The sequence below is a fragment of the Fringilla coelebs genome (assembly GCF_963513975.1).
Source record: "Fringilla coelebs genome assembly, chromosome: 5".
NCBI classification, from domain to species: domain Eukaryota; kingdom Metazoa; phylum Chordata; class Aves; order Passeriformes; family Fringillidae; genus Fringilla; species Fringilla coelebs.
Window position 1 is genome coordinate 10,762,513 of NC_140033.1, and position 21,109 is coordinate 10,783,621.

General features: G+C 38.1%; 1 protein-coding gene across 1 annotated transcript in view; it reads left to right on the top strand.

Moving 5' to 3' along the window:
• Positions 1-21,109, top strand: part of SEMA3C (semaphorin 3C) — a 116,749-nt gene that overhangs the window by 80,841 nt on the left and 14,799 nt on the right. Inside the window, exons 9-13 of the mRNA XM_084205898.1 lie at positions 127-241; positions 2,396-2,465; positions 5,114-5,258; positions 10,002-10,224; positions 20,460-20,548. Of these exons, the coding sequence (XP_084062024.1) occupies positions 127-241; positions 2,396-2,465; positions 5,114-5,258; positions 10,002-10,224; positions 20,460-20,548 (642 nt within the window). The remainder of the gene's footprint in view (positions 1-126; positions 242-2,395; positions 2,466-5,113; positions 5,259-10,001; positions 10,225-20,459; positions 20,549-21,109) is intronic.

Here is a 21,109-nt window from a genome sequence, read left to right on the forward strand (position 1 = left end):
TTTTAAAATTAAAATTACCAGATAATTATCTAGATAATGAATTAACCTGAGAAAAATGTGGGAAAGCCCAGTAAAATGTTAGCTGTGTTTTATTTCCTATTTTCTGAAAATAACATTCCTTTCCAGAATGACACAGGTGGTCAGCGCAGCCTCGTGAACAAGTGGACAACATTCTTGAAAGCAAGACTTGTGTGCTCAGTAATGGATGAAGATGGAACAGAAACATACTTTGATGAATTAGGTATCACAAAGAACATTCCTTAAAGTTTCATCTAAATACTATGCCTTGTGCGTATTTAATGATTGATTTTCATTCAGTTTCTTAGTCAGGTTGTTAACAGTGAAATCATAGCACTAGAAGCCCATGACAAAATTCCCCTTGCAGTTTTATGACAGCAAAAATAAATTCTTCATAAGTCTCTCTGTCTAATTATAAGGTAATTAAGGTAATTAATCTTGACTATGTAAAACAATGATGTATGTAAAGAATTAATTCTTGTCAGGAGACATCTAAGTGACTCTCATACTGTTTTGCTACTAGCTCGGATTACAATAGAGGGGTTTTAACATCCCTTTGAAACTGTTTCTTATAGCACTGTGTAACATACAGCTTTTCCATAATGCATTTTTTCTATTCTTTGATCACAGGGTAGAGTCCTCAGTTTGGTAATTCAAGACAATGCTAATAAATCCTGTTAGTGGCACCAGCAATAGCACTATCCATAATTATTTTTCAGGAATCACTTAGTCTTATAAATTTCTGTTTCAACACGTGAAATACTGTAAATATTAAATGCATACAGCAATCACAAAAGGTTTCTTTTCATGAAGGAATTAATAGATGCATATCTTGATACTACATGCCTAACAACATTACCAGAAAGTTCCAAATTCTGTGTTTTCTGTAGCTGAGATGTGCAAAATCATACTTCTAAGTTCAGGTATTGGAAGATTTGGTATGTGCTTTACTATAAATATAAATTTATAAATATAAATAATAAATGTAAATCTGAATGTGAATATTATAAGAAGCTAATGTGCCTTGCACTGGGTCTGCATCTGATTCTGATCTTGTCTCCATTGTATCCTCTCTCTTTTCTTGATTATTATTCCTGATTCCCACCATAGCAAGTGGGGTTTGGAGTCTTCTTGAGTTTATATATTTAGAACTCTTTGGGGTACTTGCTTTAATTCAGGGTTTCAGTGGAGCCTGATTGGGTCTGGGAGCAGATCCTAACTTGCTCTAGCTCGGAATGTGCAAGGTGCTTGGAGGACTGGTTTTCTGAAGTTTGCAGTGCCTCAGCTCATCTTTCAGAACTGTGATTTACCAACCCCCTCCTCTTCAACAAAGCAGTAGGATAACTGCTTTTAGTTTCTTGTATGACAATATGTAGGGCCACAGTGAATAGGAGACAATGCTCTCAGCATGGGCTCCCAGCACAATTCCCTAGCAAAGAGGAAGAATACAGTCACAGCTGGAAATTCAGAAAACGGGGAGAGAGCAAACATGCTTCTGTGTTCATGTATAATTCAGGAGAGTATAACACTTGCAATTCTGCATGGTGAAGTCTTTTGCTTTTGACATACTGAAAAGAATATTTAAAAAATTCAGCGGGTTAAATGAAAGAGCCCCATGAATTAATGGAAAGCTAAAGAACATATTCTGTGATAAAAAGCTCACACAGTTCAGTCTTTTTTGAGTTGTAAATTAAGTTTAAGAGGTAGCATGATTATAGTTATTAAAAACATTTGTAAGGAGAAACTGTCAGAGATTAAAGTAGTTTTCACTGAACTGTAAAAAAAATCAGCAGATCAGAGGTAATAGTGGGTAAATTCATTTCAGTGAGTAGGTATAGTTTTGCACAATGCAGTCAATAAATCACTACACAACAGGAGGCGGGAGTTTTACATCTCTCACAGTCTTTACTGCAAAGCTGTCTGACATTCATATCATGTTGAAAATGCTCTAGTGAGGGCACTCTAGTGCATTCTGGACAATAAAACACCTAATTTCCCTGGTTTTGATTACATCCATCTATGGGAACTCTTTGTCTTTAACCTACTGCAACTTTAATGTTTTCCTACTGCTTAACAACCTGCTGAAACAAGATACAGCTGAGAAAAATGTGTGACATAGATCCTGAATGTATTCGAAAATCTTTGCCTTCTGTCTCCATAAGGCTAGAGGGCATAGACTTAATTTCCAAATTTGTTTCTGAGTGTTTAAATGCTAGATTTATGCATATATGATCTGTTCATGTGATGAGTCTCCTTTTTCCCATTCAAGTCTGAGATAAAACTACTGTTGAGTTTAGAAGGATTAAAATAATCAATTAAACTGGAAAAAAAAAGTTTTTCTTACTATTCAAAATGTTTTTCTTTCTCTTTCTTACAGAGGATGTGTTTCTCCTAGAGACAGATAACCCCAGAACAACGCTTGTGTACGGAATTTTTACAACATCAAGGTAAACATGGAGATTTGAAAAAAATTACCTGAACTGCCTAATTTTCTGCATGAAAGCTGAAGTTGATATTTTGTGGATGAGGCTGTGCTGGGCAGTTCTGTATGTCTGCCGTGGCTGTGGTTTGCATGCAGGAGTCTCAATGTCATTGCTGCTGGTATCTGTGTCAGGGCTGTGCTTCTTGGAGCAAACTGCTTCCTGACATACTGTCAGCTGCCACTGGGAAAACATTTCCGTGGAGGGCCACTTGTCACTGCTCAGCAGTGGAAAGCTAAATGACTTCAAGGCAGTGAACTCATGTGGCATCTGAGGGCACTTAACACCTCCTGAAGAACATCCAGCACCCTGAAGGATCAAACCAGGATATCTTACATGAATTCATACAAATCATTTCCAGTCTCTCAGCTGGCTGATGATCACAGAGAGGGTAAATAACCATATTGGCTTCACTTGGCTACAAAAGGACAAGCTTACGTGGCATCTGGTCACCTCCTTGCAGCTCCCTGATTCCAGTCAGTTGTATTCACTTTCTGCCTGGTTTAGAAAGCATTTACTGAGCTCCCAAGGGTTGTGGAAACACCAAGATATGGCTTCCTATGCTGAAGCTCTCCACAAAGATAGCTGACAGGTGGACCAACAGATTATTTCACCCCTACCTTTATTTTTTTTATTTTTCCTCTTGCCCTCACTGCATAGTATTAACAAAGAGTAAAATTGGTTACTATCCCCTGATTTCTGATATGCTACCCTTTATTATTTAGCTGTTATTTCTTACATTCAGAGAAGTGTCTTCATGGAGATTTTTTTAAAAACTTTCATTTATTTGATTAAATTAGAAAATTATATAATTTATTATTAATAATTCCTTTAATGGCAATTTTTAGCAGAAAAATCCTTTCAGTTTTTTTTTCTCCAAGACTTTTTTCACTGGGATATAGGGGTCTGCTTACTCAAATGTGTAAATATGATAGGAGAATTTGATTCTATGATATTTAATTGGGAAAAAAACCCATTACCTAAGTTGTAAGCTTAGTTGCTATCTATAATTCCTACATCACAAAAGTAAAAAAGGATGAGCTTATGTTTAGTAGTAAAACCACACTTACAATTAGGTGGGGGTGTAACATGACTGAACTGGAAATACTTCTACCTAATTTTGGTATTTGTCAGTGGAAGTAAGATTTGAATCACAGGAACGTACAAGGTGACAAAAAAGAGAAGCCTTCACTTTTTACTGGCTCTCAAGCTATTTTCTCTCTCTCCTGAAGTTTTTGCACATGCATTGGTCAATTCTTGCTTTATTTTTTTTCAGCTATAGGTTGAATATGTTACCTAGTTAAATGCAGAAACCATAAGGATTTTTACTCCCTAATAGTTCCTGTATCTTCATCTCTGTAGGCTTCCAACTCATAACAGTAGCAAGAGAGAAACATCATAGGAAGTAGTAACCACTAGCTTTTTTATCTAAATCATACAGACGGAAACCAAGTAATACTGAGCTAAATTATCTTAGTGGCATAATATGCTGTAAATCTAACATAAAACATCTGGAAAGACTAAATGCATTTCTCAAAATCTATTAATACCTAGTAAAATTTCCACAAATACCATAATCCATCTAAAAGGTTCATTCTGCTAATCCATACATAGCTGAGAGCAATGTGGATTTCACTTCTGTTGTTTAGACGCTATGTGTAATGTTTTCAGGCTTTTTTCTGGAGTGTTTTTTCTTCTTCAATTGAAAACAGTTTCTTGGATTATCCTCATCCTACAGCTAATACTAGGCAGATTTTAGATGTCTGGAGTTTCCATTTTTCAAAAATAAATACCGCAAACCTTGCATGCAGTGAGAGGAAAATTGAGGGAGATTAATCACTGTAGTCAGCCTTAGTATCAATCTGGAAATTTTTCCCCTAGTGCCCTTCATCGTCATGAGGTGATGGAGATCATTCAGTGCTGAATGTAGAGCAGTGGGAAGAACATGCCCACTTTTTTCTTAGGTGAATCCCTGGGTTTCCCTCAGGAAGCTTCAAATTTGGGTCTTCATAAGACCAGTTTTATGGGTGGATCTGAGGACTGTATAGGAGTAATTCCTTCACAGGCACATCTTGTCCCCGTTTTTTTGCAAAAAAAAAAACCAAACTGGAAACTGATTATAATAATCCAAACAATTGTAATTGCTCTGGATGTTTTGATTAATATTTTAGCCATGTATTTTAAGAGGCTCATGGAGATCTTGTGGTTAATATACTGGTAGGAGTTCTGGAAACCTGTGCTGAGCTTGGCAGTACAAAGTTTATAAAACTCCTGCCTCACTGAAGTCAGCAATATTTTTGCCATTTATTTAACTGGAGCTAGATTATATTTCTGCTATATTTAACATTAGGAAATCTTCCTTTTGCACCAGTAGTGTAGTGCTTGCCTCTCTCTTTTTTCAGTTCACTGTTCAGAAAGGTGCTAAGTCTTAGGAAGTAATGGTGCATATTGGACAGCTAGATTGGTTGATTTAAAATGTTTTAAATCCATATAAAAGCAATAAATTGTGTACAATATTACGTTAGAGGTATCTTTCATCATTGGACCATGCAAAATCATGGAAAAGCTGTAAAAAAGTTGGTAGATTGCAATGCTAACTTTCTCTTGTCTTCCAGCTCCATATTTAAAGGCTCAGCTGTGTGTGTGTATCATCTGTCTGACATCCAGACTGTGTTCAATGGACCATTTGCACACAAGGAGGGCCCAAACCACCAGCTGATTCCATATCAGGGCAGAATTCCATACCCACGACCTGGCACTGTAAGTACAAAGATGTTTATTCAGTCTTGCCAATTGCTTGTCTTTGTTTAATGCATAAATAAATATTATTTATTCCAGGAGGAAAGTCTGTATGTGACTGTGACAGTTGCAATTCAGGACTATTTTATTTGCTTTTCAGTTGCCTGCAAATCCAACTGCAAATTATGTTGTGTCTGGAAGTCTTCTAGGAGGAATTAAAAGTCATGTGAAGTGTTAGTTGTTCTTTCTCTTTCTGCTTCAAAGGTGATAAGAATTCGTTCATTAGGTGACAGTTCCCTTGTTTGCCAGCACATTTCCATTTTGTGGGTACATTTGAACAAAATGTAGCTAAATAAACAGGCATGCAAAGATAGCATTGTTAGTGTGTTCTACAGCCTGGATCCAAATGTCTATAAGTCTGCCTTCTGCCTGTATGGATTTTCTTTAGTTCTCTAGACTTGCACCTCTACTCAGATGCTTAGGAGATGTAGTAGGAGATTTGGGGAACAAGGTTTCTGGGACTTGTCACTTGGCTAAGTCACACCATGCCAGGTTCTGAATCTTAGAAGAGAGACCTAGAAATAAAAGCATTTTCTTGCCATGCAGTTCACCATCATCATCCTTGTAAAAATGCTTTTTGTATGCCTTGCTTTCAGGACTTCCTATTACTGGATCAGGGGTACATATAATCTTCCAGTAAATTCTGTACACAATTAGAGCTAGCTCTGTTTCCAAGTTGTGTAAAAGTATCTCATGAAATATTTAAACAAAACTATTGTTTCTTCTTACTTTTCAGTTCATGATGTATACAAATTGCTGTTAATGCACTTTTTTCTTTCTTTCTTTACTTACCTTTTTAAACTATTCTTAATTTATATGTAGTGGAAATGTAACATCTGATGCTTCAAGCTTTGATGAAGAATGTGTGAACTTTCTCTAGAATCATCTCTGAATCCATATTTGCTAAATGAAGTATAGGTGTGTGGGTGTGTGTTGACTCCTATGAAGTCTTACACTTTCTCAAGTATCAGAACAAAATAAATATGCAGAGAATCATAAATTATTTCTCAACAATAGAGTTATATTTTTTTAGATTAACACTTTGGTGCTTTTCCATTTGTCACAGGAAATTAAATTTGTTTTTAATTTTGCCAGTCCCTGTGGGAACTTTTAACCATATCACTATTTCGGTCTGATTTGTCTTTATGCTACAAAATCTTGTTCTTTTTCTTTCTTTCTCTCTCATACATAGAATAGCTCAGATACATGGAATAGCTCTCCCTGTTCACACAACCCCTGTTCACACAATTGTTTATGATGTTTTAGTGCCGTTGCTGCTGGCTGTAAGAGTTAGGACTTTACATTCCCAGATCTCTAGAATTAACTAATCAATACCTGACATTCCACTAAGGTCTAATGCTAGCATTAGTCTTTCCTTGCAATTCATTCATACAGCTCTAATCTTAAGAGTGCACTGAGGCTTTAAAGAAAAGACCCATTTAAACAGGAAGTTTGTGATTGGTCACATTTCAGAGTTTCTTGCTGCTTCAGAGTGGGTTTTTTCGTATGTGTTTCCTCAACCACTGCCATGTTTGTCTTGGTTCACCTCATGGAGGCTTCTGAGGTATTCCAGATGGGCCTAAAGAAATTGGGCAACACAACAGAAAGGGGGGAAAAAAATCAGATTTGGATTTAACATGGTGACAGAAACTATGTACACTTTCCAGATATGCCAGTGAGCTCTGAATTGGAAGATAAATTCTTAGATCATAGCTCACAGAGATTCCTTTAGATGACCATTGCTCATTTTTGGATCACTGGCTTTTGTGCTTCCTCATGATTCAGCCACAACACAGTATCCCTAAGTCATATTTCCTAAGATGAAATTTCTTTGGCTTTGCTTTTATTTCACTGCCAAAAAAAAAATTCCACTTTGCAATGTGTGCCACAAACTTTATTTTTCACTTATACCAAAACATTTGTGAAAATCCAGATGTGGGGATTTTTTGCTGCTCAGAATTTGCGCTCAAAGATTTGAAATGATTAGCCAAGTTTGCAGTCTCCTGGGCTTGCTCTTCTTTTCTCTGGAATGTACTTTTTTTGTAGCTTCTGGGATGCTGGACTAGACAGGGATGGCTTTTTATATGACATGGAAAATCCTACTTTGCAGTTGCCTAAAAAGATACTCCTACTAAACCTGTGGGTAGAAGTGAAAGTTCATCATGTTGCAGTACACTGGATAAACAATGGAAAGGCTTCAGTGTAGCTTCAGTAGGATTAAATGAAGCAATACATTCTTTTGGCCATGATCAACTCAGCAGTGTTTGGCTGGCCTTCACTAAATACCAGTGGTTTCTTATTTCTCCACAAGCAAAACTTACTTATGGAAAAAGAAATACATAATTGGCAGTTTGCTACTAAACTCAGTTATGTTTGAGGGTAGTTTCCATTTTTCAGAGTTTACAGAAATAGTTTTTGTACCTACAGCATATTGGAGAATATGCTGTAAATTAAAGAGTTCTGATAATCAAGTGTAAACATAAAATTGTGTTGACAAGTTCTTGCATGAGCTGTGAAGGATGCCCATCCAATCCCTCCAGGAAAGGGAGAGCTTATGGGTTTCTTCAATATCTTTTGCTTGTCACTGGTTTAGCAAAAGAATTAATTGATTAAACATGTTTGTAAAAGCTTTGCTCGGAACAATGATATAATGTAAGTTTTTAGGGTCATGCTGGTGTGAATCATAGCACAGACATTTTTGCAAGAAGTCACAGACAAAAGTCTTATGACTCCAGCTCAATAATAGAAGGGTTGAAAGTATCAGAGAAAGACTTCTAATTGAGCTATGTGAGACAGAAAAGTTTAAGTTGATATGTTTGTGAAACAGAATCCCTCTTGAAAGGAACTGAGGTCTGGCAGAGCACTACCAAGTAGAATAATCTTGCTAATGATAAATGCAGTTCTTTTTTAAGCATTTATTGCTAATCTTAACAGATAGTTCCATACATTTTCTGGAACGTGCATGAATATGCCGGAGAGGATAAAGCAAGCAAGATAATAAGAATTGAACTTTGTGAGCAATCCTAGAGCATTAACATAGAGCATCTTTTCTAATGAGAGCCAAAACAAAACCCTTAGGATAAATATGAGCCCAGAAAAATAAATCAGCAAGGATGTCAGATGAAAGAAACAGCCCATATCTGAGCTGAGTTCTGGTTCTTCTTCCTGGAGGGTACTGATGCCAGAGCAATTTCTTTTTAAGAGCTCCTACCAGAGCTGTTCTACTTTGTGTAAATAATTACCTCCTAATTGAGCCAGAAGATGACTCTAAAGCCTGTGTTTAGGCTGAAGTCCCCTCTGTACTTGTTTCCTGGTATGCCCAGTGAGTAGTTTATTGGGTGCACAATATGGAGCAGCTTTTAGCAGTGAGGGTAGAACAGGCACTCCTGCCTGTGGTTATGGGGATGCCCCGGGAGGTGAAAACCCAAATTCTAACATTGCAGCTCATCAGGTAGGTTGGACACATGACTCACATATCCCCAGAGAGATTCCATGTCTCTCAGAATATGATTCATTTTATGTAATTTTAGCCATCTAAAAGCAGGGTGTTCAGTCTGAATTACTGGCTACAGAGGAAACCTAAGAATAAATGCCTGACTTTAAGAGAGTGGGAGTCAGGTGAGGTAAATCTCTCCCTAAGCTACTGGCTATTTTGTGTCTGTGGTTTTGACCAGAAATTCCATCCTAGATGTAAGAATGGCCCTCATCAAAATAAACAAATTTCCATCAAGTGCTTTTTATTGAACAAATCATTTTGCAATTGGAAAAATACTGTGTTGAAACACTTCTTAATATCTCCAGTACTCTGAGGAGAGTTTCACATCTCAGAAATATGGTAAGGGGAAAAAATGAAAGCTCAGGAGCAGCAATAGGAGGTGAGGTAGTGGTAGCCGAAAAAAAAATCAAATAAATTAACATAAGTACATGGAGAACTTTTTACCAATTACTGACATAGCTCTGATTTCTTCACAGTCTCCTTTTAGTTTCAAACTCAATAAAGAGTTGAGTTTTCTAAGATGGCTTTTATTTTCTCATGAGGCCCAGAATGCCTCAGGGATGATTATTTGGATGGTTCTTCATTATATTTCAAGAAGCATCCAAAGTATTCATGGACTTCAGTTACTTCTAAGGCATAGAGGAATGTACAGACAACCTTTTCAGATATAAATAAGTTGTTATGGGGCTCCCTCATCAACTCCATATTATTTCTCTTTCAAATGAAGATGAGTCGTGGGCCCTTTCATCATCTTATAACCAAGAAAATGACAAGAGGGATATTGGCCAAATTGCAATTAAGTATCAGATTTTGTTTTCTGCCTTTGAACTAATTCTGTCAAAAAAAAAAATGCATGTTTGGTATCTTCCCATACCAATCTCTTGGATTTTTTTTTTCCCCAAGAGGCATTTTAAATCATAAAAACATGTAGAAATAGGTTCAGAAGTACAGATCTTTGCCATCAAGCTGGATTTTTGAAAGTGCAAACATACATTTTGGTTTGTTTTATCAAAAGTGATGGGAATTCAAAGTGTTGCTATTCAACACTTCATTCCCCTTACTGGAATATAGTAAGTTTTGGCCCAAGTCTGAAGTCCTCTTTTTGGGAATTTCCTTTGTCAACTATCTGTCCATATTTGTAAATGATCTGGAGATGAAAACTCTCTGAGAGATGTTAAGTACTGTTGATCATTGCATGTTTCTTGCAGTGTCCAGGAGGAGCCTTCACACCCAATGTGAGGACAACCAAAGAGTTTCCAGACGATGTTGTGACCTTCATTAGGAATCACCCTTTGATGTTTAATCCCATTTACCCAATACACAAGAGGCCATTAATCATCAGGATAGGAGCTGACTACAAGTATACAAAGATTGCTGTGGATCGAGTGAATGCTGCTGATGGGAGATACCACGTCTTGTTTCTTGGAACAGGTAAAACAACTTTGGCAGCGTTCATTTTCCTCTGTTGTAATGTAATCTGCAATCAGCTCTGATTTTTACAATTTATAGCTTTCAGAAGTATTTCTTTAAATGTTTGCAATCTACAAAAATGTTATAGAAATCCAGGAATTATGTTCTCTTTACTTTCTGTGTATTTTTCTTTTTACTGTAGACATCATTATCTGCAAGAGGTACAATGTATAGATTTTAATTTTGAAACCATAAAACAACACTGGTATCTCTTTTATTGGATCTAAATTATAATACTTCTCTTGAATGTGGTTTGTCTGCAATATGCTTCAACATTAGATTCTGATGAACTATAACGCAAGAAAAAAATACCAAAATCTAGGTTTATAATTTTTTTATACTCTCACCATCATTATTTAATATATGCTGTGTAAGCTACTTCTGAAGAAAAGCACGATCTGATCAAGATGTTGCCAAGGCAGAAACAACTCCTCCAGAAAACAGTAGTAATATGGAAGTACTTAGCAGAGAAGAAGAAACAAATGTTCGGAGTCCTCGCAGTAATGGACACAGAGAACCTGATCCGAGTATTCTAAAATAATTTCTGTCTAATATAACCTATATTTTGTTTTTACATACATCAAATTTTAACCTGGTGTTTTGTGTCTGAAGTCTGCAGGGAACAGGTTTAAGTGATTCTTGTACTGATCAATTTAGATTTTTTTAAAGATTCTGATATGAATCGCACCCTTTAGATTGAAGCAGACAAGTAGAGTGGTACTCTACCTAGACCATAGGACTCACTCTCATCTGAAACTCCCACTGGTTTAACAGGGCATTAGAGGTCAATAAGCACAAAGGCTAATCTTTTTTACCTTTTTTTTACTTTTAAGTAGAACAAAGGAAAAGAACTCTAAGAGAACAAATATATGTCTGAACATCAGAAAATGATTATAGAAATGGCTTGCATTGCTTTTATGGTTCACATATTATTGGGGCCCTGGTTGTTTTCTGCTTGTAGCATAACTGTGTCTGCCAACAAACTCACATGGGGCTGGGAATAACTTTATTGTTACATTAGATTTAGGAAGCGGGTGCTAAAAAGCCTCTTAAGAATGTCAGGCTTCTACAGGGAAAGGATTAAAAGTAACTCTCATCACTCCTCTTAGAAAAACCTCTCCAACTATCAAAATCAGCAGGGTTCCTATGTGCCAAAGGAGGCCAACTGCACACTGTGCTGTGTGTGCAGAAGTGTAGCCAACCAACAGGTTGATGGAAAGGATTTTTTTCCTGTATTTGTGCCCAGCTAAGGGCTCACCAGTACAAAGAAAACATTGACCTAATGGAGCAAGATTAGTTGAGGGACTGTATGATGTGATGTATGGGAAAAATCTGAGAAAAAAGGTTTATTCAGAGAAAGCTAAGGGGGGACCTTAATGCTGTTGACAGCTATCAAATGGGTGGGTACAACTGCCTAGTGGGAAAAAAGTCACATAGGGACCCTTCTCAAGGTGCTCAGTGCCAAGGTGAGGGATTTCACACAGTGGAAAAAGGATCCAGAGAGGTTATGAATTCTCCATCTTCAGAGACTCAAAAGGTTCAAAACCCAACAAACATAGCATTGAGCAGCCTGCTCTAATAGGACTTGCTTTGAGTGTGGGACTGCACCAGATGTCTTCTACAGGCTACAGGTTTCTGCAGTTCTGTGAAAGGAAAACAAAACCACTTAATTCATGTGAGGTTGTGGATGGGGAAAATGAGAAAGGCTAAAGCAAGAACTCAATCTGGTTACTGCTGTAAAAGACAATAAAAAATGTTCCTATAAATACATTAACAGCAAAAAGAGAGTAAAGGAGAATTTCCATCCTTTACTGGAAACAGTGAAAAGGCTGAAGTACTTGATGCCTTCTTTGCCTCAGTCTTTAGTAGCAAGACCACTTCTGCCAGCTCCCAGCCCTTGAGTTTGAAGACAGGAATAAGAAGCAGAATGAAGCTTCCATAATCCAAGGAGAAGTGGTCAGTGACCTAATACACCCCTTAGACACACACGAGTCCTTGGGGCTGGATGGGATCCACCCAGGGATATTGAGGGAGCTGTCAGAGTCTCTCCAAGCCACTTTCCATCATTTAGCAGCAGTCCTGCCTAACTGGGGAGGACCCAGATAAGTGGAAGTTATGTGATGCCCATCCACAAGAAGGGCCACAAGAAGGATGTGGGGAACTACAGGCCTGTCCAGCTGACCTCATGGCTGGGGAAGCTTATGGAGCAGATCATCTTGAGTGCCATCACGTGGTGTGTGCAGGACTACCAGGGATCAGACCCAGCCAGCATGGGTTTGTGAAAGGCAGGGCCTGACCAGCCTGAGCTCCTTCTGTCTCTGGGTGACCCACACAGGGGGTGAGGGAAAGGCTCTGGGTATTGTCTTCCTGGACTTTGGTGAAGCCTTTGACACCATTTCCCACAGCATTCTCCTGGAGAAACCAGCTGATCATGGCCTGGATGGGAGCACTGTTCACTGGGGATAGAACTGGCTGGCCAGGTGGGCCCAGAGAGTGGAGGGGAATGGAGTTACATCCAGCTGGTGGCTGGTCCCAAATGGTGTTCCTTCAGTCTTTCCCAGCCTAAACAATTCTATGATTCCATGTTCTTCCACAAAACCTTTACCAAGTCTCCATCTGATGTAGAGTGAATGCTTAGTGTATGATAAGGCACAGTCAGAGTAATGAATTATTCAAAGAATTAAATAAATTTTTGATCTGGGTATTTTTGTTTTCTGGGCTGGAAACTGAGAAATGAGTTTTAAGGTATTCTTGACTCTGTTCTATCTGCAGCTGTTGGAAAATACTAAATTAACCTAATTAGGACAGGGTTTTCTACAAGGTGGGTTCTTCCTCTCCTTTCCCTCTCCCCACCAACATAAACCCACATTTTCTGTTTAGTTTAATGAATGCAGATACAATTTTTGACTTAGTGAGGATTTTTTTTTCTCCTTACTGAGAAGTCTTCTTCTACTGATAGAAATTTCTACTGATAGAAATACTGATAGATATTTCTGATAGAAATATCAGAAGTGTTGATAGAGAGCATTCCTGCTCTTGTTACACAACTGCACAAGAACACTTGGTAAAAGAGAAGTTTTACTTTACTGTTAGTTTTCTTCCTTGACTGGTAGGCTAATACAGATCTTTCAAATGTGCTTTTTTTTTTTCCAATGTATTGTGGTGCCATTGCTTGAAAATGCTCTGTAGGCACTGTAGGCACCTAATGTTATTTGGAGGCAAATTCTACTAAAGCTTAGTAGAAAAGATTGAGACAAAAGTTCCCAAACCATATAGATTGCTAATGTAGCAGTGATAGTTAAAGCTGGAAAACTATTGAAAAGATGAAATGTCCTTGAAATCACAATTTGATAGTAAGCATTTTAATAACTCTGCAAGAGGTAAACATAGGTAATTTCATTTTATCTTTTGATGACCATCTGATCAGTGTGGCCTCATACACACACGTGAGCTGTTAAAAACTAAACATAGCTCAGGTTGTTCTTATGTTAATCTCCTCTGTGTACCAGCACAGGACCCATCATGGACCAGATACAGAAAGTGCAGCTCTTGATATTTGATATTCATTGCTTTATCTTCTTCATTACACTGGAGACAAGGACCATTTTCTGCTTTCTCGTGAGAGGGCAGGCATTATTCTTCCTGAGCAGGGCACAGGACATGAATACTTTCCAAGGTCTTCCTCCAAAGAAATCATTGCAATGCAAGTTACTGCATTTCCTAGCCCTTTAAAATAAAAGTGATCAAGTTTCAGCCACTAAGAGGAGAAAGTTGTTTTCTTTATTCTCTGCTTTCTGTGAGACTCAGGAGGATTTGATAGAGATATTAAGTGTCAAAAGGAATGCGGAGGGGATTTGCTTTGGTGTCAGTTCATCCCAGCAAATGCAAAAACCACATTGTATAGGAGAAGTTCATGTGATAATTTCCTTGGGAGCCTGGAGCCCCACAGCCAGAGACAATGGGACTTGACACCTGGTGACAATTACACTCAGCTCAAATGATGAGTTACTGCTGCTGAACTGAGATGTTTCCAGCCATGTCTGTCACTGTCAGTGACCTGTCTCATGCTTGAAATCAGAGTGTTTTATGTCTTGCCAGATGCAAAGCACACAAAATGTTTAGCTTTTCCTCTCTTCCTCCTCCCTAGCCCTAGTAATAAATCAGTTCCTGAATGCAAGTGAAGAATAACAGAAGTACAGAGCTCCAACAACCCCAGTGGTTTTCACCGTGTAGCCATGGCACAGGAGGGCATAGGCAGCTCAGTCATTTTTCTCCCTTGGTGTGAACTAAATGTAGTGTTCCCTTGGCTCCCCCCAGACAGAAATGCTGTGCTCGCAGGGGCTGCTCCATACCCAGAGTTAATGCACTGTTTTTTATCCCTTGCTTACCTGCATAGCAAACTAAATAAATCCCAGGAACAGACATTGTTCACGTGGCATTCCATGCTTTTCAAATGATTACAATCTCCCATTTTTCCTCTGCTTTTAAACACGAAGACTCCCAAAGCACTTCACAAAACTTGCCAGATTTGTTTGGTCTCCACTAAGGGATTTCTTTACCCCTGGTTGGCGTGAGCTGACTTGGAGTAAGGAGCAAGTCTGGACTGGTAGAGAGCAGTGCTGCAAGAGAAGAGTGTTGTCTACCTACCTTGTCTTCCCAAACAGAAACCCAAGAGATAATTTACTTGGAAAGAATATAATCACTCATTTACATATTTGACTAGAGTAATTTTGGTGGTATTTTTTCCCTATGCAATGAGAAATAACGTATTCAGTTAGAGAACTTGGGATTTTAGTTCTGTTTCAATTATTCCATTTCTGTGATGGGGCAGGACTCAGTCCTGATCTTTTTGGATTCACCCTAGAGTTGTAGTGTAATTTCTTTACTCATTTCAGTTATATCTAAAGAACCTGAGCTTTCAATATTTTGTGTTCATCCTTTGGTGAATTGTTTTCTCTCTGAGTTTTACGACAGCAGCAAAACACCATGAGAACATCTTGTGAGATTAATATTCATTCATTAAGCATGCCACCTACTGCTTGCAGCACGAAAACCTTTGGTCAAAGTACACACAGATTGCACAACCAAAAGATTCTTCATGGGGTTTTTTTATTGCTCTTGGTGTTACGAAAATATTTAAATGTCTGGGTCAAACTTGGGTACATTAAACAGCTATGGACAGCAATGGGATTTTTTTTCAGCTTCTTGCTATCAAAATATGATATGTTTTTCTGGAAAGAGATCTAAGTTACTGTCATAAAAAGACACTACAGACTTCAGTGTGGCTTGTTGAGATGATTAATGTTAGCCTCATGTATCTGATGTGGCATGAAGCTGATCGATGTTTCTCATTATCTTTTCTTCTCTGCTGAAACATTGGTTTTCAAAGTCTAGATGCATTAAGTGCCTCCAGAGCATAAGTTTGTAATACTCATTTTCATGGTGTTGTATGATGGCTGGCTGTTTGGAAAACTAACCCTTGCTGACAACAGTAGCCTCCAGTAATGCAATAGCCAAATGATCTGCAGATTCTAACTGAGAGATAATCTGGTCAAAAGAGCAAGCTTTCCTGGCTGCAGCTTTGTGACTGTGAGCTTGGGGAGATGATGTTACACAACGGTGGCACAACAGGCATCAGACACAATTTCCTTCTTCCTCTTGGTCATAGTGCCTGAGTCATTCATAACCTTTTGTTGACCTGTTCATCCAAAGCTTTTTCACAGACTTTGAAGGTGATATGCAAGTTAAGAGGGCATACCTCTACCTACTTCATTTCCCTTGTTCATGTTTTATTCAAGCAAGCTCACAGTGTGTCCCAAAAGATTGACTGAGCTGGGGCCATACAAAAACCTCACCCTTAAGTGTGAGCATTTGTATCTGTCTTTTAGTTCTTTGATGCAGCTTGATTTTATGAAGTTTCACAGAGATATTATGAGCTGGAAAAAAAATTGCCCCCATTTGACAGATGAGTGAGCTAAGCACAGAGAGGTTAGTGGCCATGGTGGGAGCTCTGAGTTACAGCAGACACAGAGCGTGGGAATGTGGCTGTCAGCCCTGACTGCTAACCTGCCACTCTCTCAGGTGCTCTGCTGAGCCTCAACATTTTCTCAAAAAGACAGATTTCAAACATTCTATGAACTTTTTGCTTTCTTTTTTCCTTTGTAAGGTTATTTGTATACATCAGGTTCAACTCAGATAAGAGACCAGAAATAATTAGCTGCCATTAGGCTGACAGGTGAAACATGGAGAAAAAGTTTTTAGAGGGTCTCCAGCAGTGTCATACACATCAGGGGTGGGGATTACTGAGGGAAGCCTCTCAAAACTCATATCAGAGTAGAAGTTGGTGCCTATTGCAGTCACTTTTTTATGATGTGGAAAATTTGGGGGTTTTATTTGTAGTTCAGTTTGTCCGTGTGATATGGCTCAGGGGTAAATGGGTCCCAGCTCTCTTTGCAGCTCACATTACTGACAGCTGCAGTGTTCACTTAGGACTGGGGAAATAAAAACTAGTCAGAATTCAGAGAATGAGTTCTATACTCAGACCTTCTGATTCAGCCAAAAACCTCTGTATTTTTCGTGTCTTTTCATTAAGCTTTGCTTTTTCCATTGCCCATGGTCAGGCAGACCAGGAATTAATGTAATCAGGCACAGTCTAACTGGTATTGATGAAGCTTAGCTGATTAATACCAGCCCTGAATCATGCCTTGCATTTCAAGAAATATTATTATAATTATGATGATGATGATTTCCCTCTTATGCTTTCATTCCATTTATTGGAATGCCTTCCTTCTTCATTTATTGCCCACTCTGAATACATTCTACACCTTTTTTTTTAGCCTGCACTTTCCTCCTTTGCTGTTCCCAGGTTCTCAGTCCTCTCAGAGGGAGTATGAGCTCAGTGTCATTGTCTTTAATGTCACCTGCATTTGTGAAGCAGGTTTAAATGGAAAAACATTTTAATCACTCCTGTCCTCTTGCTGTCAGCTTGAGGGAGAGTCCCTTTTGTTTGTCCATCTCCCCTTGACTCACAGACTACTGAGCTGATGCAAGGCTGCAAACAGCTCCCAGTGAAGAATTAGGAAAGTGGTGAGCAAAAATCTGCCTCTTCATTTCTAGTGGCAGATTGATATTCTGGAGACATAGTAGCTTTTTCATGACTGTGTAAAATCATAGCAATGGAGAACTGTTTTCAAGTGGATTTCTGGAAGGAACAAATAAATGGCAAAGGAAACCATGTTGTTCAATTTTATGAATTTTAGAGGATTGCCTTCTAATTTCATACAATGACCAAACTTGAAAAAATTTCACCTGCACTTGTTTGATGATCTCTTATACCTGATTTGCAGCATAAATATCATCTGCTGTGAAATACACTCAGAAACAGCTCAGGCACTGCTTTGCATAGATGTCCTGCAGTGCACAGTGCTTCATCTTTCCTCTGACCCAGGGAATTTAGTTCACTTTTTTGCTATTAGCAGAAATAATCAAACAAGATTTTTGACAAAACTCAAATACACCATAAGCTTTCTATGTGAACACATGTAAGTGACTTGATTTGTCAGATACGAGTTTGTGTTTATAGTGGAGACAGCAGTGCTGCTGAGAAAGAAATAAAAATTCAGGTTTAGGGACAAATATTTGCTTTTCATTTATTAAGGAAAAGGCTGAGCTACAGTAGCAAAACTATTTTGAGAAGCAGTGGGAGAACTATAGCCTGTAAGCTATGTATTATTGGAAGTGTTTATATATAGGTGTATAGGGAGAGATATATATCTGCAGACTAATAGAATCCCTTGCTCTAACAAATTTTATTTAATCAATAGCTTTCTATTGCCTACTTGCATATTTATTTTAAACATTGCATTAAGTCTCCTTTAAAACAATGGAGCATTCCTTTCTACAAGGATTTATCCATCGTGGTACAATACTGAGTCAAAGCAAATGGTAAAATCCTGAGTCAAAGGGAATGAACAGGAAGGTAAACAGTCCTTCACTCTGTGTGTTCTTCTGGGGTGTGACAAAAAGGCAGATAGGAGCCTGCTTTACAAATAGGAGAGGTTATTAGGACACAAGGACTTGGCGTCAGGCATTATCGGTATTTTCTCTGCCCCTGCCCAGGATAAAATCTCCCTTCAAGTTCTGATTTCAGTTTGGGGCAATGTTTGAGGACTCAAGACAATGTAGGAATTTTGAATGTGTGGCATGTGCTAATGGATCATTGACATAAACCGGTTCTTCAGAGGCTCAGCAGCCTTACATTCCTTTGCAGGTAAGGTCACTGTCAACATGCTTAGTGCCCTGTATGTCAGGGTTACAGGTACTTGACACTTTGCAGGCAGCTTCAAAAAAACACCACAAATGGCTGCAATTCCTTCCTGCACTTCTGATTATTTTGTAAGGTAGAGTCTCATGTTAGAGAGAGAGAATTGATAAAAGAATGCAAAGAAGCAAAGGTGGACTGGACTGAAGCCATGTACATGTGTGAGTGGGTTATTCCCTTAAGTAAGAGAAGAAATACACATAATTTCTCCTTCTCTCTGAGGGAGGCATCTGCAGCAGTTTAACACTTCTGTGGGTCCTGGCAGTTAGTAAATCTCTCTCAGGTTCTCATAGCTTAGCTAATACTTGCACCCAGGCTAGACCACAGCTGTGCTATCACAAGATTTGGTTTCAGTGAAGTTTCTTCAGAAGGAACTGTTTTATCATGCCATTGTATAATGAGGATAAATGTTGCCGTGGAAAATTCTCATGAAAAATTCATACCCAACATGCCCTGAGCATGTACTCTTGATAGCTACACATTTTTAAGTCTTGTCAGCTTTCAGTTTCTCTTTTCCTTCTTGTTCTTTTAAGACAAAATATTGCAATGTGCTCTCTGTGTGTGGGAAATTGATTAAATATCAATATTCTGGCTTTAAACCTTTTTTTTTTTTTTTTGTAGCAATAATAATAGCAACAACAACAAGTAGTAGTAGCAGTAGCAGTAGTAGTAGTAGTAGTCTGGCTTCTTTGAGTGAAATAAGGAGATGAATAAGAACTTTCTCAGCTTACATTGTCTTCATTATAATTTGCCAAACAGGAAACTGAAATTCCCTAATAAATGTAGATACTTGCCTGTTTGGTGCAATGCTCACGTTCTATCAACTGCACAACTACATTGCTCTTAAAACTTTTGCAGGCTGAACAGAACCTGTACCATGTGTTCTCATTCCTCAGAATCAGTATTGAGCAGATAGATTTATTCTACTCAGTCTAGTTTCTAGGTCTTTCAGGTAAGAGGAGTTCTCTGTGCTTTTTCCAAGTTAGAATGCTCGTTCTTGTGGTTATCCCACAGTCTGCCTTTTCTGCCACATCAGAAATACTTCAGTGGCTGTCTCAGCCTGTAAGAGCCTTCACAGATGTACCCCTTCATCACATGTATTCTTTCCACATCAGAAATTTGGAAAACTAATCACAAATTCCCCTTTGGTCTCACTCATCACATCTACCCTGCAAAAGCACTGTCATTGCCACATATTTCTACTTACTCCTTTGTTCTGAGTGGATTTGTGAGGCTTGGAGCTGTATTTTGAGAGGGAAACCATGATACAATAGCTAAAATATCTTCACCTTGCTTTTTCTTTTTATCTTACAGAGCAAAATATTACCTCTGACCAATATATAATTTACTTGATTATTGATTTAATTTCATTTAAAAAGCTTTCACTTTAGTGTGTTTATGTCTTGGTAGAGTTGTTCTTTGGAAGGTTTACTTTTCATGTCATCAGTTATCCTAGATTTTATTATCAGATATGAATATATCACATCCTGCAGTAGCTCCCTTTAACCTATTTATATTGTGTTTTACTTTAAGATCATTAGGATAAATTCTGCCTCTGTGTGTCTGTACAGCAACAGAATATACTGAATTTGTTTGATCTTTTTGTATAGAATGGTAACAGTAATGGTAATAACTTCAACCTTATCATGACACGTTCATATCTGAGACTAATACTGTGATACTATTCCTGTATAAGGAATCATCTCTTCATTCTTACTGACTCCAAACTGTAGAAATTACTGAACATTTTTCACCTTTCTCTGTGTCATAGTGCTTGCTTCAATGGTTTCCTTTTATAATTAATGAAAAAAAATTTTTTTTTTTTTATTTCTCCCTTCCTGTGTTGCATGGTCTCACTTGTTCTCACCTATTGCAGATCAAGGAACTGTACAAAAAGTTGTTGTCCTACCCACCAACTTCTCTGCAAGTGGAGAACTCATTTTGGAAGAGATGGAGGTTTTTCAGGTTTGGCTTTCTCCTTCTTTTGTTTTTCCAGTGTGTATGTTCACACAAACACTTTGTTCTAACAGATTTTGGCAAGGGCAAGCGTGATTTGGTAAAAGATCAAGTAAATATGCATGCTGTCAGTTTGATAACCACATAAGGATTACAAAATGTTGACTACTATGAAGGCTAGAGCTAGCTGAAGCCCTTTTCTTCTCCTATATTTCATTGCCTATTTTTTTATGTTGATATACTGGCTTCAAGGATTCTGATAATCAGTTTTTTAGGAGGTCATGTTACAGTGGCTTCCAGAAGGAGATTTTTATCATTGGCATCACTATAGAGGCTGCTGCTGTGTATGGTTGGAATTTCAGATTTCTGTACTTTGATTATCTGAAGATCTTCCTAGTTCTCAGTTGCAAAATGAAATCAAATTAGTGTTGTTTTTGTTTAACTCCTTGTTGTTCAAAGTCACATGGCTCTGGAGCCAAGAAAGCTACAAGTGTAAAATAACATAAGCTGAAAAGAAACACAAAAACTGCAGGGAGATAAAGAAATAGCCTCTGTCAATCACTCTGACAT